Genomic DNA, 25,472 nt, shown 5'->3' with positions numbered 1-25,472 from the left:
GCTGAGACCTGTGCTATGCCCTTGAGCATATTCCCAAAAGTTGGTATATATTAGAAACTAAGGCACATATGCTATAGAAAATTAAAATAAAACAAATTGTAGAATAATTAAGGTTGGAAAAGTCCAAGATCATCAAGTCCAACCTTTGGCCAAAACCACCATGTCAACTAAAAATAAAGTCTAAGCCTCTATACACTTTCAATGGACCTTGGCCCTCAGATCACAAAGAAGCTATAAATAAATCTCGCTTGCCCCAAATTGAGACAGAATAGAGCATTTTATGGGTAATTTCTGATCTCTTTAAAAATCCTATACCTTAAAATTAGAAGTACACACAGACATAGTGTATTTATTGATATACAGGCACAGAGAATACTCAGAAGTGCCAAACTCTTGACTTTTAAAAGCAGATCCATTCCCATATCTTTACATGCAAAATGAGTGTCCATGAGATCCTAGACCCATCTATTGGATCAGAGGGGACCATGATTAGCATAAGACTTCCAAAAAACCACAAAAGGTATTGAATTTCTCACTGTTTCTCTGAACTATTGCTGTAATTTCTAGAGGAGGTGAACCACAACACCTCCACATGAGTTTTCCCTGCTTCCAGCAAAAGCAGTCTCAGAGGGGTTAGTGCAGTAGAGATCCCCCATTGCCCTGCTCCCCAGAGCCCCACCATTTGAAAAATCTGGGTCTTTCAGTTTCAGCATGATTTACTGTCCTCCATCTCCTTGAAATTCTGCCCATGAGAAACCAAAATAGCACCTTGCCTTGTGCATGAACCCCACACAGCCAGTGAGCATTGAAACCACTAGATTTCAAATGCAATGTAATGTCAGAGAGACATAACTGCAGTGACAGTGGCTGGAGGGGATGACTGCACCATCTCGTTATTCTTCAGCAAAGGTACAAGTAAATGCCACTAACTTCACTTTTGCTTTCTTTCAAGGAAGTCTTTCTTTTTAGATAACTTGATCTGTTCAGAGGCCTTTTGAGGCTCCAGCATAACTGGCAGTGAGAGGGTCTGGGTATCCTTATTTTATCTTAAAAGTGTCCTGTCTAAACTCTGCAGGCTACTTCCCAAAGCATCTCTAATACCTGTGTGCAAGAAAATTCACATTCGTTCTACCTAGATAGATGCTTAACCAAAACACCTACTTCAGTAGCAAGGTCACAACAGGCTTCCTCAATAAGCAACAGAAAGAAATGGATATCCTAAGAGGACAATTTAGCCCTTAAATAGCTTCCTATTAAAGTACTTCTGTCAGGTCTGTTATTAAGAAAGACAAATTCAGAAACAGAACTCTAAGAGCTGCATTTGTCTTTTGACAAACTTATGGATCAAAACCTGTGCCAGGTAGTGAGTTCTCAACAAGGACTCTCTGGTGCTCTTTGGTTACAATTGTGTGTGCTCAGACTTTATGGAGCAGGTCAGCACTTCATAGGACCACAGTTTTGGGGATCAACTCTTAAGCATATATTCATTTAAATCTCATAATCAATACTAAAATAGTCAATAACCCAAAAAGCCCATCAAAATTTCTCATGATGCTGTATTTTGCACTCTATGGATCCATTATTCCTCGGTCCCCTCATTAACCTTCTCCCTACCGAAAGGTAGGGAGAACTCACAAAAGAACTAGATTCTGTTTGTGAGACTCAAAATTAACATTTTGAATCATCAAGGAAAGGCAGACCATGTCCTGGTATCTTTGTGCAAAGCAAATCCTCACTTATTTCAAACATTGTTATTAATCCAGTGGGTTCTGATTAAAAGTTTGCCCTGTCACTAAGAGAAAATAATTTTTGTCAGGTTCCCCTGTTTCACCCTGCAAACTTGGAGCTGCCTGAAAAATGTCTTGGGGAAATATTTTTAAGCAGCTTCTCCTGCTCTCTTTCAGGAAAATTACCTACCCCACACACATACAAACTGCTTCTTTTCTAGTATGTATGTAATTAGCAAAGAATTCCAAGCCATAAATATTTATGCACAGATGGGTCCTGAAATACCTTCATAAGTTCAGCACAGATTTTTCAAGAGAGCTTTGATGCAAAACCTGCAGGTTCAGGAGGACTTGCCAGAACACCCTGTTAATTGCCCGTCTCGTAGAGGAGCATTTCTCACCCAACAAGGGATATTACAATCACTCACAAAAAAATCCCACAACAAATGCAGGTGCTTCATTACCTACTTTTGATTTGAATTCCTCACAGATCTTGCCAGATCCTTTCACTGCATTAGCACAGGTCTCTGCCTGCTGGGGTATAAAGTCTTATTCTGTGCTGTCAGAGTCTGAGTGTTTTTCCTTTTGTTTCAAACCTTTTCTGAAGTCAGATCTGGTTTTCTTCCCTGTGCAAACTTTTCTTTCTTGTTTCTTCCCCAGAAATTTTGCTGATGTGGTGCTGGAACCATGTTAGTTATGACATCTAAAAAGCTTGCAATTAGGCTGGTCTGAAATGCCTTGCCCAGACTTTAGTTCATAGAATCACAGAATCATAAAGGTTGGAAAGGTCCAGCCATTAACCCAGTACTGCCAAGTCCACCACTAAACCATATCTCTAAGCGTCAAATCTACACATTGTTTGAACATGCTCAATCACAGTGATTCCACCACTTCCCTAGGAAGGGCAGAACAGGGTATCCTGTTCCAATGGTTGACCACCATTCAGTGAAGAAATTTTTCCTCATATGCAAGTTAAACCTCCCCTCACACAACTCGAGGCCATTTCTTCTTTTCCTGTTGCTTGTTACTTGGAAGAAGAGATTGAGCTCCACCTCACTACAACCTCCTTTCAGGTAGTTGTGGAGGTGGTAAGGTTCCCCCCTAGCTTCCTCTTCTCCAGGCTAAACACCTCCAGCTCCCTCAGATGCTCCTCATAAGACTTGTGCTCAAATAGAAACGGATCCCATTTTCCAGCTGACATCAAATGGCACAGTTTGTCCTCCATCAAACCTGATCCATCTCTAAACTATTGTGTCTGCTTCCAAAGCACTGGTGGAGCATGGTGTCTAGGCTGTGCTAACTTCCCTGCTGGGGCCAGGAGCTGGCCAAGAGGGTGTTGGCTGTCCTGAGCCAAAGCTGCACATGACTCACTCCCAGTAGTCATGACTGCACTCCCAGTATCCAGGTGCCAGCCCCATTTAATTTAAACACAGCTAATAAAATCATGCAAGACATAGGTTAACATTTCCCAACCTGGTCTGGGAGCACTTAAAAGCTGGATTATGGCGTGGCATGGGCAGGTGAGCTTCCTGTCACACCGCCATCGCCAGTGCCTGCCTTAGGCTCCCAGGCCTGAAGGAAGCCTTCACCCATGCAAGGAGGGACCAGCAAAGAGGGGACAAGCCCCACTACCCCACTGGCTGCAGATGGAAGTGAGAAGTGGGAGCAGCCCACCCGCTGCTGACAGCATGAGCTCAGCGTTGGCAAAGGCCTTCGCTGGCACCTGCAAAAACAATCTGCAACTCAGGCTGCTGGCAAGGAGGAAGGACACGGAGCGGCAGCATCCCAGCAAGGCAGGAAGTGAGGGGGAAAGGGGAAATGCTCCACACTGGGGGGTTATGTTATACGGAAAATAAAGGTGGAATGGAATGAAAACTCCTAGAAGGCCTCTCTGGTGAGTACTAAGTATGAAAATGCTTTGGTCTCGACAGAGCAGACAGATTCAATAGGGAGATACTTACTTGGCCTGCACTTGTACCACACAATGAGGTACTTGCCAGTTCCAGGGCACGGATCTGTCCCGAAGAGCCGGCTATTGACGAGGAACTGGCAGCTCCGCCTGTCCTGGCACTCATCCAGCATCTTCTGCAGCCAGGGACACACACAAGAAACAGAGAAACAAAAGCACTTCAGTATCTCCATCAAAGGGATGGTCAAACAAAGACAAGCTGGAGAAGGACAAAGCCATCCCAGCCTCCTCACCCAGCCCTGGCACGAAGCAGATGATGGTGCTCAAGGGAGTGTGTGCCACAGGAGCCATGGACTAGGAGAAGACTAAACCTGTTCAAAGGAGCAGGTTTTAGTTTCCCCTGAATGGATGCAAAAGGAGGGATGTGAACTTGGACGGTCACAGAGATTTTGAAACATTTGCATGCAATTTAATCATGTATAAGACAATACAATCCCAAGAAAAGCAGCTTTGAGGACATGGATCCACTTTGACAGTTAAAAGCAGAGACCCAAAGTTTGCTACCACCATTCTGCTTTAGATTTCTCTGGAAATGCACAGTTTCAAGAGAGCTCTTGTTTCAGTTACATAAAAGCTGATATAAATATATATATAAACTGATGGTATTCCAATAATTAGTAGTTGTGGTGGGAACATTATTGTACAGCCAACTTAGTCAGTTTTTAATAGGGTTCACTCCTCTTCCTTCATGACCATCATGTTCCTTTTAGATAAACTCATCAAGGACCTGCTAGTCAGAGGGTCCTCCCACCACTGACATTTTGGATCCTATCCCCTTTTCTGCACTGCTTTTCCTCTAGTGCTCTCTCCCCACTTCCCCATTCATAACACTCACAAAAACTCCATCTCAGAATCCACAGGGGCAAGACATTCTGTCTCCTGCTAGAAAATAGCTTCATTAAGGAAGATTAATGATTTCTTTTAACCCTATGATCCTCCAAAGCAGTGGTGGTGGGAGAGAATATTATTAAGTGGGGTAGTAATTAAGTTTTAAATTCAGCTGGATGGCTTAGGTGGTATTTATGTACTCCTGCAGAGCCCCTGAAGTGCTAAAATTACCATAATGTTTGCCTGACACATATGAACCTGTCAGAGCATTTTCAGACCACAGAGCGAGGTAATCCACCAGCCTTGTTAAGTCCCTGCAATACAGAGCTGTGAATTCCAGTCCCAAAACAATTAATTTTCACTTGCAAGGAGGCACTGGAAAATCCTTCTTCAGAAATTCCCCTAGACTCCCCTGGTCTCTTTTGTCTTCTCCCTGTTCACTTTTCTTACACCCACCTTGATATTTGGGCTTTCCCACAATCTCCTCCCTGTGCCATTAACATAAAGGCTGTTCCTGCTCTATCATGTGCCATGCAAATCAATTTTCTCTCCGCTTCAGTGGCTACTGAGTGCTATTTTTGACTTCTCCCTGAATATATAGAATCTTTAGCATTATAACTCTGAACGTCACGCTCTGAACAACAGCTGTTCCAGTTTCAAGTGCAATTTGAAACTGCCTCATTTGCGGTTGCTCATAACTTCCTAAAGCTTTCACCTTTCAGGCTGACACATGGAAGAATTCGTGCCTGCTTCAAGAATGACCTTTATTTTAAAGTTCAAACCAAAACAATCCAAGCCTTTTCTAGAGGGCAGAGAACATATGCTGTTGTTTTCCACTTACAGCAGTAATAAAATGCAGGCATCTCATTTAAAAATAGAGGCTTTAGGACGGAAAGGCTGAAAGGTGAACACTGAAGGAGGTGCCTGGCAGCATTAGCCCCAGCTTGACCGTCACGTTAAAATGCATAGAAACAGCATATTCTTTCCTCCAGGCTCATAAGGGTTGGCTGCTCACTCAGCATGTGAAATTTAATTTAATGCAAAATCCAATGAGTTGCAAAGGAATTTAAGCAAGGATCCAGCACAGATACCTCTTTTCGTCTCAAAAGGCAAAGAACAACTGAAACAACTCTGGAGTGCTACACATATGGAGAAAAATCCTCTCAAATCATTGTGGACCTGAAGGGGTTTTCTGGTACTGGAGAGCCACGGCTGTGTTTACACCCAACTAGAACTAAGAATACGGAACAGAGGGAAAGAGGCAGCACCCCAAGTATTTACTTTCCCACAAGGAAAGCTGTCCCTCTCAAAGGCAGCAGACTCGGGTTTTTAGTCCATCTTCATGGCAGATGAATGGGCTTTTTGAGAGCCTTCAGCACTGTGTAATAGGTGCTATTGAAATCGCTGGGAAAACAATCCTGAGTTTCAGCAAAGACTGAGTTAGGCCAGCAAGAAAACCTCTTTGAAAACCTCAGCTGAGATACCTGAGCAGCACTTGTTCACCTGTTCTTAGGCTCATCACCAGGAGTGAAGGCAACAACTCACCTGCCTCAGAGTAAATGAACATGGGCAGTTTACAGGTATTGCCACTTCATCTTGGCTCTGCTCTAACTTTTGGAAGCTCTTGCTTACTCCATGTATTCCACATAAGCAAAACCTCCTGAGTTTACTTCCTGTGGCATGCAAAGTAACAAAAAGCCCTAGGAAGAAGTTTGTAATTAAATTAATGAGCAAAAGTCATCTAAGCCATTGTGAGACCACAGAAAAAAGTGAAGTGCTCTTGGGGCTGAATATGCCTTTTACTAATTTGCTTTAATGTTTAGCTACAGTTTCAACTTAATTTGATAATTGCCATGACTCCAAGAAGTTTCACGGGGGTAAAGAAACCAATATTTCCTTTTCATTCACATAATTCTATTATGCCTCCCCTAAAGAGCAACAATTTCCCTGAAAATATTAAAAAATCATTAAGATTTCTAATTTCCTACAAACTGTATAAGTCTTGGGCATAATGAAATGTATCCATAAAGAGTAAAATCAAAAATGTGTGCAATCCTCAGTAAAATACATGAGGAAGAATGCAAAGAAAATTAGCAATGGATGTTAAAGTACAAAGTTGTTACACCGACCCTAATGTTAACTTATAAACTTGCACATGTAATTTTCACCTGTCCTTCCATACACAGAAATGTTCTTCCCCACTGCTTTCATCAGTATGTGCTATATACCAGCACCTTCTTAAATGCTCTGAAACACAACAGCTATGCAGAACATGCCTGACCAGATGATCTCCCTCAAGTAGGGTTTCCTGCAGGTCCAGTGGCTCTGGTGTATACAGGATTCCTTACAAGCCAAGACCTTGGCTTTCTGGTCTTATTCTCAGAAATCATACTTCTAGACAGTGTCAGAGCTCTGGCAGATGTCAGATGTTCTTTCTGAAGTATCTGCAGATGATCAGCTAGACTGACACCAGGAAGGCTGTGAGTTCACTTGGTAGTGAGGGGATATCTTGGGCTTACATGGTTTTTGCTTAATGGCTGGAAAAATGTAGGGAATTCATTCTACGTTCACTTGTTGTTCTGGCTATCACTGTCAGCTGTAAAGGTAGGAAAACAAAACCAGAAAATCAAACAAAAAGAGGCCCACAAGCAACATGAACTTGCACAGGAATAGCAGTAGACACACAAAACCCTCTCTAACTGGGATGTACCATCAGCTCCTTATGTCACCAAATCTGGCAGACCCATGACTAATGCCAAATAAATTCACATTGGTTTAGATTATATTACAAAAAATCACTCCAACTAGAGAAGGTGAAGGAGGAATTCCTGTCTGGCATGAAAGGGGAGGGAAGACACATTAATTGCATTGTGCCAATTTATAATTGCGTTCCAGTGGTAAATCAGGCCTGAGGGCTGACAGCCAATGCTCAGGAGGGAAGCTGTAGCTGTTTAAACCCATTCCATTCCCTGGTTCATGACTGAGCTAAGAAGCTGCAAGATTTAGAGGAGATAAGAGAACAAGAAATGTGAATTCAAGTAAAACAAACACTAATCTAACCCCTGTGATTTATGCCCTGGATTAATCTCACTGCAGTGACCCAGGTCTTAAAGCAAGGGCAGCCTCAAGCTCAAAACCATGTCTTCCTAGTGGCCACTGCAGATGAAACACATTTCTTGTGCTCATTTTGTTGAGGTCATTAGCCATGTAATTGCTTGTGCTCATTAGATAACAACCATTTAAATCTGGAACTGGATGGGTCCTCAGCCATTCCCAGGGGTATGCTCATTTTTAGTCTGTCTCTTCAAATCACTCTTCAAGAAGCACTTCCCCTGCATGCTTAAAATAAACCACAACTGAGCTTAACACCCAAGGCAATTAAACTTATCTCAGTTCTTGGTCCCTCATAGCAGTTCATAGATTTAATACACTTAGGGTGAAACTTTGGGCCCACAGAAGCCAATAGTGAAACTCAATGGGAACTAGGATTTTGCCACAAGGCTGCTCTCTGTACAGCCTCCATCATCAAAGGAGCGTAAGGATGACTGCAGGGCATGTCAGTCATGCATGAAATTACACAGAGGAACCCTACTAAATAATTGCCCAAGTTGTGTCTAGCTGAGAGTAACTCAGAGAACAAACTGCATGAATGGATCAGAGCTGTGTGCAATCAAATGAAGATGGGCAGAGATTTGTACTAAGAACTTTATGCAAGAAGATATCAGTAATTTTGAGCATTTTTTGGTCAAATTCAATCCAGTCATGGCCATTATGGTGGAGTTGCACCAATACATACTGGTGCACCTCCATGGGTTTTGCAATGGGAAATAAATACAACAATCAAGGCAGCATGAATTCTCTCTTACAGCACAATGGCTTCACCTTTCATTTGAGTTTTTGTACTCTTTTATATACCCCTGAACATTGATAATACTTTAAAACACACTATAAGCTTAGTGCTTTCAACTTGCAGACTTACTTACAGGTCCTGTTTAAAATTATCTGAAGATTGAATATTCATCTTTATTCATTCACACAAATTATTGAAGTCCATGGAACAAGATTTTCCAAGAATCAGCAACAAGGAAGGACAGACCACATGAGGAAGTGAAACCCATGTTGATGAGGTACAGGTTATCTGCCTAGGGCTTCATCAGGCAATCTTCCCAGCCTGCTCCACTAGAAAGTAGTTCAACTTTGCCCAAACTACCTGCATTCCATCTGTGCATCACTTGAAGAACAGATCAAAGGCCCTGAATCCTGATTGTTGACCTGTGGCACGTTTTAGTACTCTACTATCTCTTATCACTCTCCCATGGACCTTGCAATGCTCTCAGCAGTGTCAGCAGGAGGAAACTATGCTCACATATTTGGTGACTCACATTTAACACACCAGACTGTGAAATAAAGAGCTGAAAACTGGGCACCCATTCCCTCTCACCAGCGTCTGCTATGGGAGTAGTAAGCACCAGCAGGGCAATAGGACAGGCAGCTGTGGGCTAGGATGTTAATACATAACAGCAGGTTCACCAGAGCTCCTCTGGAAGGGCCTTTGAAAGAGCCCAGAGACAGACAAAGAGCAAAAACCTGTGCATGAAACAGAAGGACCTGATACAAGCTGCATTACAAATATTACCTAATTAACATTACCTACATTTCCTAACAGTAGGAAACTTAATCTCTATGCAGGGTCAACTTCAAAGGGAGAGGAGGTCTAAACTGAAGAAATATAAAAGGATGCATAACCAAAAGTCATGGGATTAAATAAAGGGAAAGCTTAAAACACAAAGTGGAAAAAAATCATTGAGAGCAAACCATTACACTGTCAAGCAGGGTCTTAGTGGCAATGATGGAAGCCCCACGACTTGGAAAGTTTAAATTTAGAGTAAACAAAGCATTAGGAGGCTTACACCCCAGGAAGCAGTCCTGCCTCATCAGGGAGACAGGCTACACTGGTCACCTCTGCCTCCAATGCCTCTCCTTCTGCAGGACATAATCACACTGCTCTGACGAACTATTTCAGTCAAGCCAAAGATTTCAAAGACAGGACAATTTAGAGATTATCTATGACCTCTGCATCCAACAGTTCTACTTACAAATAATTAGCTGGGGGAGCTGCTTGCCAGAGAGTTCTTTTTCAGCCCGAGCAAGATTCATGAAAGAAGCTGCACTGGTTCTGTGATTTTTAAGAGCAACTTCAGCACTGCAGTAACCTCTTCTGGACCCCGAGGTCACTGTTCACCATCCTCCTGCAAAGTAATTATTACAGTCTGACAAAGAGTTGCCCAAACTGCTCTTTGATTCACTGACATTTCTGAGATTGAAATTTTCTTTGTTCAAACAGTCTTTAAGCTGTGGAGATCTAATATGCCAAATGACAAACAGTGGGTTCTTCTCCTAGTGGTACTGATGACCATTATTATTCCTTTCTATCAATCTCCTCCCTCTTTTCCCCTGACCATCGTTATTTTACATACATTCAGAACCATGAGAAAGGGTACTTTCTTATTTCTATTGAGGCCACTTATGGCTGTGACATCAGTGGGACCATGCAATATCCTGTGACTGGGCACATTGGCAGCCATTGTCCTTTGCCTGCCAAGAAAGCTAGATAAGTTTGGGTTGTTTCCTTCTACTTTGTATTTTACTCTTAATCCATAATAATTGGAGAAAATATAAACCTCTTTGGAAACAGTAAAATCCAAACACATCTTCCAGCCCTCTCTTTCTGTAATCAACAGCTGGTACATGCTTTGAGAGTCAAGCAGCTCCTGGAAAGTTTATCTCATCTTTCCATCAGTGAATAGGTCAGCTCCCCTTCGCTGTCTGTCACAGAAACCTTCCTGGTAGGTGAAAACGAAAAAGGAGGAAAAAAGGCTCAGGGAATCCTGTGGATAGCATGCAAGGAATCTGCTCCCTTTTGTAGGGCCGCTGGAGTGACAGCAGGAGATGGTGGCAGCAAAGATGCCCTGTATCTCGCCTAAAGGACAAAAGGAAATACCACATCAGCAGCACTAGTGATTCTTGTCACCAAGGACTGGTTGTCCTGGAGAGTGTTGAAAGAGACCCAGGGCACAGGCCATGTCCACACTCCCTCCCCAAATTACTAATTTGGGAGAAGAAGAGAGGCAGGACTCGGCTCCAGAGCACTTTCCAAGCACAGCCCTTCTTGGGGAAACAAGTCACTCAGTAAAACATCGCCCTTGGAAGTGCAATTTTCAGTACCCGTGTGTATGAAGAGAAGTTCGCCTACAACATCTTTGACAAATTTCTGGGGAGCAGAAACACAAAACAGATTAAGTGCCTCTCCAGAGCTTTCTGTTTTCCTTCCAAATAAGCTGTGGTTTTATTTTCTGTCAATTTACCAGAATAAGAATATTGCAGGTAATCTAGTAATAAGCAACAATTTTAGGCAAACCATTAGACATTCTTCCATACAGACCTTGAGTGGTTTATTGCTGAAAACAAGTGGCATCAGGAATACTGATCCAGAATTCAGCCTTCCAGTGCATCAAAAGGGCTTACAAGAGGGCTGGAAAGGGATGTTTTTCAAGGGGAAATGATCTAAAGCTGAAAAGGGGCAAGTTTAGATTAGATATTAGAAAGAAATTCTTTACTGTGAGGGTGGTGAGGCGCTGGCCATAGGTTGCCCAGAGAAGCTGTGGATGCCCCATTCCTGGGAGTAGTTCAAGACCAGGTTGGATGGGGCTCTAAGCAACCTGGTCTAGTGGAAAGTGTCTCTGCCCATGGCAGGGGCGCTGAAACAAGGTGGTCTTTAAGGTCTTTTCCAACCAAAACCATTCTATGAGTCTATACATGAGCAGCTGCAGAAAGCTTTATAAGCAAGCAACTCCAAACTTCTTCATCTTCAGCTGATCGTCTTCCTTCCAATATCAATGTGGCTCTATGTATTTTTGCAGGCACAGTCAGGTACTGTGAGCTTGCTTGGGAGTGATTAGGCTTCTAACTGGATGGATTCACTTATCACAAGACACTTACCACCAAGCAATGCAGAAAACTTAACACTTCTATTTCTCCTTAGTCCTCTGTGCCAACATTTATGTGTTCATCCAAATAAACATACACTGCTGCGGGGTCTGTTAATCAGATTCATTATTTCCCAAGGGGGGAAGATCTCAGGAATGTCCATACAATGGGGAAGTGTAAATGTGTGCAGTAGAGTGACAAGTGAGAGAATCATGGCTTAAGGGAGAGGCTAAAGCAGATGAGGATGATTCCCAACAGATCTCCTCAGAGTAAAAGGTGTCTCCACATGTTCCTGTGTCACCCTCTGCTTTGCAGCAATGTAATTTAGCTTTTCTCCATATTCTCACACTAAAAAATCAGACATTGGGTGGATTAAAGCTGGATTTGACCAACCCTATCTGGGTGACATGAGAAAAATTCAATGGTGAAAGCACAATGCACAGACCTTCCAAAAATCTTCAGTCTCTCAAAATTTTTAGTTTGCATAATCAGGCCAACAGCACCTGCACAAATGTTCCAAAGGAGTAAAGGTTTGTGAGTATTACAGGTCATCACAGACACCAAACACATACACAGAACCTGTTAACACAGCCAAGGCAGGACAGTTTGCATTGCATGAGTTCCTTTTACCAGAGACGCCAAAGCTCCAGATATTCCTCTTCCCTGTCCCCAGTCCAGCTTTCCTGGCTGGGACAAGGACATTTCATTCTATTACTTCACAGTCAGGAATATCCTCTGCAGGGCTCCCCAAGGAAAGTACAGAAGAGCCAATACCAGACCACACTGTTAATTATCAGCACTAGTGCCCCAAATTAGCTTCTGTTGTTAAAGGATGAATGAGAATTTTCTATACTTCCATCTTCAAAATATCTCAAAAGTGCTTCACGAATACAGCACAATACACTCTTTCCTTCCGGTCACTTACTTCATGCTCCTGGTGCTAACTCTGGGCTCCCCTGTTAAACTGAGTGGAGCAGGGGGAGAAGCATTTGAAAAGCAAATAATGTCTGGCTTTCAACACAACATTACTTTGTTGTTCTGATCCCTCCATATTCATGTGACTTGATCCAAAAATTAATAAGAGACCAACCACATAAAAGGTGAAATCCCGGTCTGAAATCCTAATCAAGGGAGGTCATTCTCCCTCTCTACTCTCGTGAGACGCCACCTGGAGTGCTGCATCCAGCAATGGAGCCTTTAGCACAGAAGTGTCATGGGCCTGTTGGAGCAAGTCCAGAGGAGGCCATGAAGATGCTCAGAGGGCTGGAGAACCTCTGCTGTGAAGACAGGCTGAGAGAGTTGGGGCTGATCAGCTGTACGGAGAGAAGGCTCCATGGAGACCTTAGAGCCCCTTTCACTACTTAAAAGGACTACAACAGAGCTGGAGAGGGACTACAAGGTCATGTAAAGATAGGACAAGGGGGAAGGGCTTTAAATTGAAAGAGGGCAGGTTTAGATTAGATATTAGGAATGAATTCATTACTCAGGGGCAGTGAGGCATTGGCACAGGTTTCCCAGAGAAGCTGTGGATGCCCCATCCCTGGGAGTGTTCAAGTCCAGGTTGGATGGGGCTTTGAGCAATCTGGTCTAGTGGAAGATGTCTCTGCTTATGACAGGGGGGTTGAAACAAGGTGATCTTTAAGGTCCCTTCCAACCAAAACCATTCTATGGGTCTGTGATGATTCTGTCAATGTCCAAATTCTTTGTGCATTTGGAAATCTCCCACTGAATCTGACATTACGGTGTTAGAGTAAGAGAAATGTGTAGTTTGGGGTCACTGCCTTAACGTCCTGGACAGGCTCTCCCAGGTGGTCTGTATTTCATTTCAAACAAAAACAAGTGACTAAAGTAAGGAATCCTGGCAGCCAATCACATAAAACTGGATTAGTAGTGGTTGTCTCAGCGTAATCAACTCTTTCTTTTCCCTTTCAACATTGAAATAATATCTGAACTGGACATTTACAGTGGAAAGAGCTTCTAAACGAGAATTTACTGTTACAGCTAGTGTTTGCAGGGAACAGTATAAATAAATGCCGCTTACACTCCCTCCAGGTCACTCCCCAGAGAAGCAGCAAATTTATACTGTCATGGGTTTGATTAGACACAGTGATTTTATATACTTAGTTTTGAAAGGTTTGGTTTGGCTGACTTTTTCAATTACTGACTAACAGAATACACACACAATTGATTCTGCCTATAGCAGCCATATATCTGAGTTACAAAACCACAAAAATACACACAATTTCCTTGTCTACAGCTTTCCAATTTTCCTACACACATGCATTTCCTACCAGCAAGCTGCAGGCAGTTTGCCATTCAGCTTGTGGAGTTCCTGGCTTACCCTCCAGAGAGGCCCCACCCCCCCTAGAACTGAGAAAGAAGATGAGATTCGTCTCTGGCATTTGGACTCACCCTACCCTGTGCAAGCGCAGCATATTGAGGGATCAAAGCCACAGCTGGGGCCACCAAAAAGCACTTCAAAGAGATGCAGGAACTCACCCAAGGTCCCCCAAGAAATTTGTGGCAGAACAGAGAATATTAGCTACTTTTTCAGCACATCTGCATCACCAAAAATCAGTTAATAACAGTGTTTAGTCTCAGTCATGTAACAAATATACTGTACAAGGGATCTGCTGCAAGGCTACCTACAGGGAACATAATTCTCACTCAGATAAATAAGGAGTGGGAACTGCAAGCAGCATAAGTATTGGAGGTAAAGCTAATGGGTAACAGCTCTAAGGATATAAAGAGCCAAGCCAGGCAGGTAAGGATTTCTTTTAAATCCCTCCTACGCATAAAACCATGGCATGGAAAGCCTAGGGAAATATCTTCCCTGTTCTCAAGTTCTTCCAGATGCCTTAAGTAGGCCGCTCTCCCACAAGGGTTGAGGCGATGCTCAAACCCATCAATCACCCTGGTAAACTAAATGTTGCAAGTAAATTTTTCAGTAAATCAATAAAAGACAGAAGGCAAGGCTAGCCTCTGCCAAAATTTTCAGTCCATGTTCTCCCACCCCAAACAACACAACCACCTTGTGTTTGTTTATTATGGACTTTCAATACTGTATCTGGGAAAACTGATGAAGCACCATGTTCGCCCACTTTACAGCTCAGTCATTTGCTGTGCAGTGCAAGTGACAGGAAGGTAACTGCAAATCTGTCACCTTAAGGGTTCCACTACAGCCAAACACCAACCTTGTGCAAATTCCTGAGAACTTACCAGTGATATTTGGAAGTCAAAGCACTCACATCAATGTTTAAAAAAATGCTGTAAATGTCTCTTCAGAACCCTGGATGCAGGAGTGAGAAGTGATGTAGGAAAGTCTGGCCTTTAGCCAGATTATAAAAGAAATTATTCACTAGCCCTGTAGGTTCATTAATCTAGTCTACTATAAATTTTTATTATGAGTTATTATTGATTCATAGCCATAAACACACTGAATGCTTGAGATCTTTGCCCAAAAATTTTCACAGTCCCAAATCCTGCACTTGGAAAGGCTTGTGCTTACTTCAACACCCGTGAGCAGACCCCATTCATTTCAACAACATCAGCCAACTCATGTTTCTAATTTTAGTTGTTCCTACTGACAGCTGAGTAACACTGGCACCTTCCAAATAATCCTTTGATTTCCTGACGTCACACGTGCTCTTGGGAGGATACATGGAGAAAACATTCCCTACACAAATGGTCAGAGCTGATTAACTACTAGAGGACGTTACCAGCTTAAGTGATGTATGATCACTTACAGTGGCCTAAGAGCCAAATGAGTCACATGAAGTAGAGCCAAGGATTCTCTCTGGGTTTCAAGTTACCAAAGTAAAAGGCTCTTGAAATAGGATCTGAAGCAAAAAGAATGCCACAGCAGTTTCTGAATGTGTTGAAAAAGCTAATCATTGGAAAGGAAAACTATAAAAATAATAATCTTTAAACTCAGTAAAACATAACGTAGTCTTGCAGTGTAATGCTTTTTCAACCACATTCCTGAACTGTTACTGAGTAGATATGCAGGAAAACTAAGAAATTCATCAGAAAATCTAATTCAGTCCTGTCTAAACTACAAAGATGAATTATCCACTAAGCTGTGTGAGATGTCAGAGCTCCCGTGCTGGGTAGCCCTGCTTAATACAGGTCAGTGCAGCACCAGCACAGAGAGCTGCTGCTTGGCCAAGGAAAGATGAAGTCCGAAATGAACAGATGCATTTTAACATGCAATACCTGAAGAGAAGTGCCAACTGAACAGGCAACATCTTCTTTAATTAAAGTTGCATAGGAGTGGGGATAGCGAGAAGGACACATCTGATGGCTTGGTACAATTCGGCCATAAAAAGAAGACTGGATGCTGATGGTGGTTCTGTGAGGACATCTCAGGGAGACATATTCTCCATCGCAGGCATGGTCAGTGTAGTTCTTTAGTACCTGTGATATGTAACCTGCAAAAACCATGACAAAAAACATCATTAGTGAAAGGTAATTAATACTGAGGTGATTTACAGCAATGCAGCCTAACAAACACAAAACTAACAGACAATGAGGGACACGGATTTTACTACTCATCTCACATACATGCAAAGAAGAGACACAGTGACATGGAGATTAGGGAGGCTTGGTGATTCGACCTTCAACCATGTTACAAATCCTTATCGGAAGCAATATTTGGATACTTCAAACTCTTAGTCCCATCATACAACTTATTTACAATGGCATAATACGAGAAGAGAGTTTCAGACCACATATATGGAGCAGCACCTTCACTGAGAGGGCAGTCAAGCAGTGGAGCAGGTTGCCCAGAGAAGCTGTGCAATCTACATTCTTGGGCGTTTTCAGGTCTTACTGGATAAAGCCCTGAGCAACTTGGTCTGACATTCTAGAGCAGGAGATTAAACTAGAGAACTGAAATCCCTTCCAACCTCACTCTTCCCATAAAATTATGATCATGGGCAAGAAAGGCCCAGATGCAGAGCCACATTCCATCCTGGCACACCAGTCACATCTTTGATCTCCTTTCACAATATACCATTGAAATGCTTCTGGCTGCACCTTCTGTTCTAAGCCTTTGACACTAAAGCTTTGCTTTCTCTTCAGTTTTGCAAAGTTTCAATCTTTTTAGAAGGAAAACAGTGTGCAGAACTAAATCTCTCCTTGTTTCTTAGAGGATTATGCTATCCACAGTAATAAAGTTGTTGACAAGGATAAAGTGGGGGACAAAGTCTCGTTAAAATTACACTTGAGTCACAATGGCTGATTGCTGTCAGGTTGCCATGGAAACTCCCAAGTAATTCTGACTTTGTCACACTCAGGCATGAGGGGAAACCACTGCGTTGCTGATCTGGAGAGATCTGTGGAGGGAACACTACAGTGTATTCCATGTCAGTGTCAGCCACAGTCCCATTCAACCCCACAGTTCTCTCTGCAATTGGTTTGGAAGTTCCCTTCCCATCAACACAAGCTTATCAGCAGCCACTACACAATGCCCTGTCCCTATCCTTCTCTTCCTCTGCAGAGGATGTGATAAATAATGAGAAACTAAGGGCTAGTCTGTTCATCTAAGAGAAATAAGGAATAAGAAGAGTGGGATCTAATTACTGTTTTACATTAACTAAAGATCCAGAGGAAATGAAACCTGCAGAGGAAGACAGAGACAGGGCATTGCGGGATGCTTGCTGGTAGACTGTTTCCTAAGAGGCAGAGTAGAGAGAAAAGACAAAACCATTAAGAGAAGCAAATAATCCCTGGACAAATACCTAAAAGGGAACCTGAGACTTCTTTTTTTTTTTTTTGTTAATTATGACTGTTCTCTTGGTGGCCCATCATCATGGCTAGGCTTTGTGAACAAAGATTTGGGAAGGGCTCTACCCACGTTTGTTGTAAGCGCGTTGGTGGCTAAAAAAGCCATTATGAGATAGACACATCCGGCTACAAAAGGCACAGCAGGAAGACTCCTTAGGTGATATATTCTACAAGGCACGATTCTTTCTGCATTGTCTTTTCTCCTCAAGGGTGATCCTGCGTGCTTTCTCAAAAGCATCAGCAGTGTAGAAGATAGTGTGTCTCCAGACCTCCCAATTGGAGGCCAGAGTAGACTAGTGATGAAAATCAATATGGTCGAGGCTGAGATGTTGTTTCAGGGAGTCCTTGTATCTTCTCTTTGGGGCTCCTCTCTTGCGGCAGCCGGTGGCAAGTTCACCATAGAGCAAGATCTTAGGGAGGCCGTGGTCCTTCATCCTGGAGTCGTGCCCTGCCCAGCGCAGCTGTGTTCTCAGCAACATGGCCTCAATACTTGTGATTGCTGCTTGTTCTAGAACAGATGTACTGGTCACATAATCTGACCAGTGGATGTTTAGGATTGAATGGAGACAGCGTTGATGGAAGCGTTCTAGGAGACACAGGTGGTGGTGGTAGATGACCCATGATTCAGATCCGTATAAGAGAGTATTGGTGGCCCATAATCACAGAATAACTCAGGTTGGTACCTCTGCAAGTCATCTAGTCCAGCCTTCTGTTCAAAGCGGGGCCAATTTAGTCCAGGTTTCCCAAGGCTTTGTCCAGTTCTGGATATACCCAAGAGCGGGGCCTCCACAACCTCTCTGAGCAAACTGTGCCAATGCTTAACAACTTCCACAGTGAAAAATTTTTTCATTCCATGCAATTGGAATTTCCCATGCTATGATTTTTTTTTTATTTGTTCTCTCTGTTTTTTTCATTGGTGCATTTTTGTACTCTTTGGTACCTTTCAGGGAGAAGACTGGTTCCGCTTTGTCTATACCTTAAGTTAATATAAAACAGTAATTAGATCCTGCTCTCCTTATTCTTTACTTCTAGATGAACAGGTCAGCTCCCTCAGTTTCTCATTGTTTATCACATGTTCCAGTACCCTTGCCTTCCTGGTAGCCAAAGACACTCTCTCTAGACTCTCAATACCTTGGCTAAACTGAGGATTCAGCTTCGTATGAGTTACCATTCATTCCTGCTTCCTCACACTCACCATCCTGCCTTCCAAGACATGACAATGCACACAGGAAAACACATGTGGTTTGAGAGAATTCACGTGGCTTGCTCAGAATCATTCCCACATCAACTCTAAGTATCCTTGTAGACACACCTGTCGGGTATATTTTCCCCACTAAGATAAACGGTCACGGTGTTTTTTCTCTGTCTCTAAAACCATATCCAGCAACTTCCTCTTGGTATCCAAAATAGTATGACCTATATCCAGAGTTTTACTGGCAGTAGATCTGCTTCCATACCAACACTGAAACCTAGCTCACGAGTTCTGTGAAAGAACACTTGTCTGAGCAAATTTCAACATGTCTAAAACAACTACAATCACTGTTCTTAAAGATAACCAACACACAGTAATTTAGCTTCAGCATCCAAGCTGCCACTGCAAAGGCTGGGTTCTCTGATTTCTCTAAATTTTAGCCTGTAGTTCTTATTTATCAGTTCTGTTCCTGCAGCGCCTCAAGGTCTGTGCCAAATAAATATTTACTCAAATCAGCATGTTAAATTCCAAGTCCTCAGGGCAGCATTTGCTCATAAGGAAAAGGCTGAGACACAGCCCGAATAATTAGAGTAAGTGACAGGGCTGCATCAGATCAAGAAAGAACACTATTTAATTTAGTACCTTTATCTCACTTGTTCAAGGAAACACTCTGGGATAAAATTAACTACTGGGGTGGATCTCCTTTCCCAGTCAGTAGAATACATGCTCTGTGGGATACTGCACACCTAGTCCTGAACTTAGATCAGCTCTTCTCCCTCAAAAGTAAAGCAACTGTACAAGATGGGTATCAGGAAAAGAAAACTGCAGTCTCAGAATATAACACAAAACGTTAAAACCCACTTTCCACACTGTTACTCCAGTGCATTAGGACTTTCCCCTGAGGCTGACCTATTAGGGAGCCAAAGAAATACAACCAAAGTGCTGTCAAGACTCTGCTGGCTCCTTTGAATATTCAATTACTGTGTCAGAACAGCCATCCTAGGGCATGCCTTTCATATTGCCAATTCAGGATTAGAGAAGGTTTCAACCCCTGCAATTAGTGCACATCACTTGTTGAAACAGCTCCTTCCTTTCGTCTTCCATCAGCAATCTTGAAATAACTTTAGTTTGCTCAAGCTCAAGATATTGAAGGGATTGAATGCTTTGATGGTGACTGACTAATAATAAGCAAAGCACAATGTCTGAAACATCTGGCACTGACCACTGTCAGAGAGAAGATACTAGATCAGGCATGGGCATGGTCAGAGAGGAGATGATGTTCTTCAAAGAGCAAAAGGAAGTGCCTGTAGAGAATTAATGCTTTTTTTTTTCCTCTTTAAATGTGCCAGATTTGTACTATATCATCGGTAGTTCTTTTGAATACGTTGGCATTTCATTACCCACTGATTCACAGTTCGCTAAACCAAAATCCAAATTATTTTCAGGACCCTTGCTGATTTTTCAGTAACAAGTCTCCAAGCGACCTTTTGTGCCATTACATGCAGTACCAGGGAGGGAATTACTGGGATGCTCCTTAGTGAAAGAAGGTGCTTGAGGACTTCATTGGCATTTGTATACCATGGTAAGAAGCACTCCATAAGTACCCAAGGAAGAGCTTACAAAGCTCTTTGACTCTTTCCTGGAAAGCATGAAAAAATCTCTTGGATGGCTGCAAGAACCTATTTTAGGTTAGTAAAATGATACAGCAGATCACCAGTAGCTATTTATAGGCGACAAAATATGGCAGTCAAGAAACTGAGATGATAAAGGTGTTATCAGATGATGTCATCATTCCCACTCAAGTTTATGTCTCTGCATCATTATCCGCGATATAAGCTTCAGTCTTACAAGTGTCTGCTCCAAACAAAGATAAGGCAGGCTACTTTTAAAGATGACCAAAGACATCTGCTATTCCTTACTTCATCCATAAATTCTAGAATGTGAAATCACCAGTGTCAGGTCTAGGACCCGAAGGCAAGGAATTATTTGAGAAAAATATTCTATGATTCTAAGATCCCATCTGTACTTCTACAGACAAATGTACTCTGTACTGTCTTGGTTCATCTTGGAATGGAAGTGACATAAATTCTCATTATTTTATGAGGATTTTTTTTGTTTGTTCACTAATCTGCCTGTCTAGGGAAGACAATATTAAAGCAACAGGTAATTTGAGCTTCTCTTTAAAAACATATATTTAATTTCAAAATACGGTAAAAGTGTAAAAGAAATCTAATGCATTAAGCTCACCAAAACTTTTCCAAATGCTACATGTTTTGAAAACCTGGGATAACAAAAGCAATTACAAAATATTTTGGGTTTAGCACTTCTCTTTTTTTTTAAGGACTGTGTCAAGGACATGGAATCTTTGATGGTAGATTTTCTTACTCCCAAGTTAAGTCAATGTATAGAACTCAAGAGCTAAACATCTCCTTGATTCAGAAGACCGGTATCACTACCAAAGCAGGGATTTGCATTCTGAAGACAGAATAAACAACCAAAAGAAACACATCACAAAAATGATAGATCATTTTTCCCTCTAACAAGAAGGAAATGTTCCTTTCAAACACCACTTGCAATTTATTTTTCCAAAGTGCAGAGTTTGCCTCCTATCAGTCATCAGCAATTATTCTTCACTAGTCACCAAACACAATGCTTAATGCTGACGGTAACTTTATCCCTCCCAGCAATGTCAGCTCCCAAGAATGATCTGAACTATTGCCTCTACAGGAAACTGTTTCTCAGTTCTCATCCAGCAGTCAGTTCTAAACTTTAACGCATAGGCAAGGTAGAGAAACATAACAGCTTCACACAGAATATCGTCATTTTACAGAAACTGTAAATCTAAACATCATCCTTTACTTACTTTCATGGAGCCCTACCTTTTTGAAACCAAAGCAGCTGATGAAGTGGTTCACTTTTAAAAGCACAGATGGTATAAGAGAGTCTACCCCATTCAGAAGTAGGATAATATACCTTCCAGTATGTAAAGGGGGCTTACAAGAAGACTAGAGAGTGACATTTCACAAGGGTATGGGACAAGGCAGAATGGCTTTAAACTGAAAGAGTCTCCTCTTAGGAAGAAATTCTTTACTGTGAAGGTGGTGAGGCACTTGAACAGGTTGCCCAGAGAGGTTGTAGATGCCACATCCCTGGAGCATCCCGGACCCTGAGCAACCTGGTCTAGTGGAAAGTGTCCCTGCTCATGGCAGGGGGGTTGAAATGAGATAGCCTTTAAGGTCTATGATTCTAAGAGTCTATGATAATAGTAGAGCACACAAACACTCATCCATATATACACATTGGTTGTCTAAAACCAGTAAGTCCTCTTCTCCTGTTTCCACTATAAACAGTTCTAGTTTTGCTTGACAAGGCACATAGCAACAGACCAGCTCACCAATCATCAGAACAAAAATGTCATCTTCCCCAGGAAACATCTCTGTGGGAACATGCTGGAAGAATAGAAACAATCACAATCACAATAAAACCAACTCTTTTTACAGCTTGGATATGATCCAAATCTTCTAATAAATTACAAGAAAACTCAAAGGATTCTAATAGTTAATGAACAACTACATATAATTAAAGCCAGAGCCTCATTAATATCTGCATCAAGCTATATCCAAGCTATTGTAATGTCTTCTTAAAGTATCCCATTTTGAGCTCTTATGGTTAAAAATACAGAAGTGCATACATATCATAGAGAAAAATCAACCTCATGAAAAAAGACATTATACTTAGAAATAAGCTATTTTCTATTATCTGAAACACATGAAGTCACTGTAATTAACTGTGCTAGTCAATAAAGTATTCCCTTGTTGCTGGTTGACACATATTCTTTTATTTTTAATCCTCTTATTTTCCAAATCCATATTGTTTTTTTCAGTATCTACTGCTATTTTCTTCTAGTTTCCTCAGCTTTCTTGTAGATGTTTTAGAGACACAATGCAAAACAGAACTTTTTATCAGGTGAGACCTTAATTGGACACCTTTCTGGAGCTCAGACTACCCCTAAACCACACTGTTTTTCAGGTAGGCTATGGATTGGAGAATTTCAGCTTATTCTTTATATGCAGAGCACTGATACTTGTAACATCTTACAGAAACAGTGCTAAGGCAGTGGAATTAAGTGACATGCCACGAGGATGGGCCAACAGGGCTGAAATGTGACCCCAGGCAAGGCTTGAAGCCAGAGCAGGGAACTCAATGAATGCATTTCATACCAGGCATTACTGATAATCCTGTGGTTGCAGCAGTAAAAGCAGCTCTCTCAAATCACAGAGCAGACTACTAGGCACAAATAGGGTTTGTTTTGCTTTGTTACTAATACAGGAGATTAAAACTTGCTATTACAGACCTTCTACAGAGAGATTTGCTTTCACTTCAGCTACTCCCCAACCCTTTCACCTTTCAGACACAGTACAGGTCCGAATAAACTTGAACATGTTGTTAGCATATTTAGGAAAATATTCTTATTTTAAATGAACAGTTCCTTGCCTGCTATCTGATATTTTGTGCTGCAGTTATGGCCCCAAATAGCATCCAGTGCTAATTCATAAATATGGCTTTGAAACAAGAGGGAATTTAGAACTGCAGCTCACTGCCAGCATTTCAAGGCTAAACAAGGTAAGGTTTTGTAAATGCTGAGCAGTATTTCATAGGTCTCCTGGGTTTGTGTAAGGATGAGAAGGTACTGGAAATTAGATTGGTGAAGGCTAGGGGTGACAGGAACGAATTATGGTCATTTTCAACTCTGCAGGCTTGAATATTACACAGATACTACTGAGGATTACTGCTAATTAATCCCTTAAATTCCCTAACTGTAAACTCCTACAGAATTTAATAAAACACTTTAGCCTTTCCACAAACTGTTGGAATTACTCTGGAGAATTTAATAAGCAACTTGAACTGCAAGTATTTGGGGTCTATAACTTTTAACAATTGGTCTAAAAATTCAATACAAAAATCTTTTTTGCTATTTGAACATCATCTTAGATGATTTTCTTCAATGTCCCTTAAATTCATGGTTTCTTGAGAACTTACTTGTTTTCAAAACAAATTTTAAAAGCCGTTATGGCTAGGGAGGTTTATTTTTTTTCTGATCTTCCATATTTTGAAAAGGGAAATGAGCAGTTTAAAAAAAAAATAATTTTTTTTTAATGCTTGTCTTTCTAGAGTCAGGGAATATTTATCCTGGAAGGACCTCCTGCAGGTCACCTAGCCCAAACTGCTGCTCAGAGTAGGCTCAATATCAAAGTGAGATCAAGCTGTTCAGGACTCTGTTCAGCCCTAAACAAGGGCTACCAAGGACAGTGACCCTCCAGCCTCTGAAACACCCATGCCAGGGTTTCACCATCCTTCTCATTCAAATGTTTTTTCAAATAAGTGCTCAGAATTTTCCCTGTCCCAACTCATGTCTCTTGCCTTCTGCTTTTTTAGTCTGCACCTTCATGAGGAGCCTAGATTTGGTGTATCTATACCCACTTTTAGGATACAGAAGGAAGCATCTGGATACTGCTCAGCCTTCTCTTCTCTGCCATCCCCTCCTACATCATGTTCTTCAGCCCCAAACTGTCCTACTGGCCCTCCCCTGTACTCCCTTTACTTTGTTTTTCTTATAATCATGTACCAGTATCATGACCTGTAATTCAAGGGGCTGACCCTTCACTTCCTTTGAATTTACGGAATATTTAAAAAACTCTTGTTTCACTATCTGTATGGTTGCAGGCAGCCATGATGTTGAAGGAAATTTGACAGCACAGAGAATTTGGCCGGAAGGCACTGCACCAGGACTTTGCCAACTTGCCACCCTCTCTCCAGCTACTTATTCCTGCTCCCTTATTTCAGATAAAAGCCTGTTCCAATTTTCTATGTTCATGTGCATGTATGGGGGTGACAGCAGCCAGAGTTGGACCACAGGTCAGAGGGTCCATGATTGTGTCCTGCCATCGGAGCAAGTGAGGGTGTGCAGTGTGTAGGTCCGTCCACCTGTGATCACCAGTGACTATCAAGATGGACTAGCTGGCAAGGAGAATAAAAGCTTTGGGAGCCAGATATGAAAGAAGCCAAAAGTCTGGGTAAAATACTGGAGAGACCAGAGAGGATGTGAGTTGTCGACAGGAGAGGCCGCGAGGTTCAGGCCAGGGAAGACCAGGCCTCAGAGAGTCAACCAAGAGACCCGTCTGCACACACACGTCTACGTGTGAGGGGACTAAGGATGAGAGACCCCTATGCCAGCTGCTGCATGGACTGTTGAAGGATCCACAATGACCGTATGTGTGCATATTTTCTACTAACAGGCTTTCATCCTGCTCAGCTGGAGAGGGGAACAGGATGAGGCCACTGGTGCTTTTTGTGTTTGCATGAGTCCCAAGTGTTTCTGCCTGTGATCTGCGTGGCCTGGCAGACTCACATTGTCAGGAACAGAAGCTCAGAATCCCAGCTGCCCACACCTGGGGACACAGGGCTGTTGCTGCCCTGCCTCTATCAGGATCATGGATTTTGCAACTCCTAACACTTCCCACTAAAAATTCCATGTGTGTGTACATGTGTATATATATAAGTCCAAGAAGCATTTGGACAACATTTTCAGGTACATAGTGTGATTCTTGGCGTGTCCTGCATAGGGTTAGGAGTTGGACTCAATTATTCTGATGCATCCCTTCCAACTCAGCATATTCTATTCTCTGATTCTATTCTATTCTATATATATAATATATTTATATGGAGACATATACATACACGTGTGTTAAAAAAAAAAGAACAACCAAGCAACCTTGCAGAATATTTTACATAATTTAAATTGCAGAAGAAGACTGAACACCACAATAACTGTGGAGTTCATTTTTTGCAGTGCTAAATTTCTTAGAATGCTTTGTTAAAATAGTGTTACAGCATTATAAATATTAATACATTATGTAATTAATATGTTAAAGTTACAGCATTATAAATATTAATGTCTTACTTTAATTGGAAAAAAGTATAA

The 25,472-nt window shown here is 41.9% G+C and overlaps 1 protein-coding gene across 1 annotated transcript in view; it reads right to left on the bottom strand.

Annotated features, from left to right (window-relative positions):
• The window catches only part of EVA1A (eva-1 homolog A, regulator of programmed cell death), a 158,264-nt gene extending 133,416 nt beyond the window's left edge, over positions 1 to 24,848 (bottom strand). The window contains exons 1-3 of the mRNA XM_027641176.1: positions 24,785 to 24,848; positions 15,727 to 15,941; positions 3,689 to 3,812 (exon numbers count right to left, since the gene is read on the bottom strand). Of these exons, the coding sequence (XP_027496977.1) occupies positions 3,689 to 3,812; positions 15,727 to 15,941; positions 24,785 to 24,794 (349 nt within the window). The 5' untranslated portion in view covers positions 24,795 to 24,848. The remainder of the gene's footprint in view (positions 1 to 3,688; positions 3,813 to 15,726; positions 15,942 to 24,784) is intronic.
• Between the last annotated feature and the right edge of the window lie 624 nt (positions 24,849 to 25,472).

This window comes from Corapipo altera, unplaced genomic scaffold (assembly GCF_003945725.1).
Source record: "Corapipo altera isolate COAL_440 unplaced genomic scaffold, ASM394572v1 46, whole genome shotgun sequence".
In the NCBI taxonomy this organism is placed as follows: Eukaryota; Metazoa; Chordata; class Aves; order Passeriformes; family Pipridae; genus Corapipo; species Corapipo altera.
This window is presented reverse-complemented; position numbering and strand designations above follow the sequence as displayed.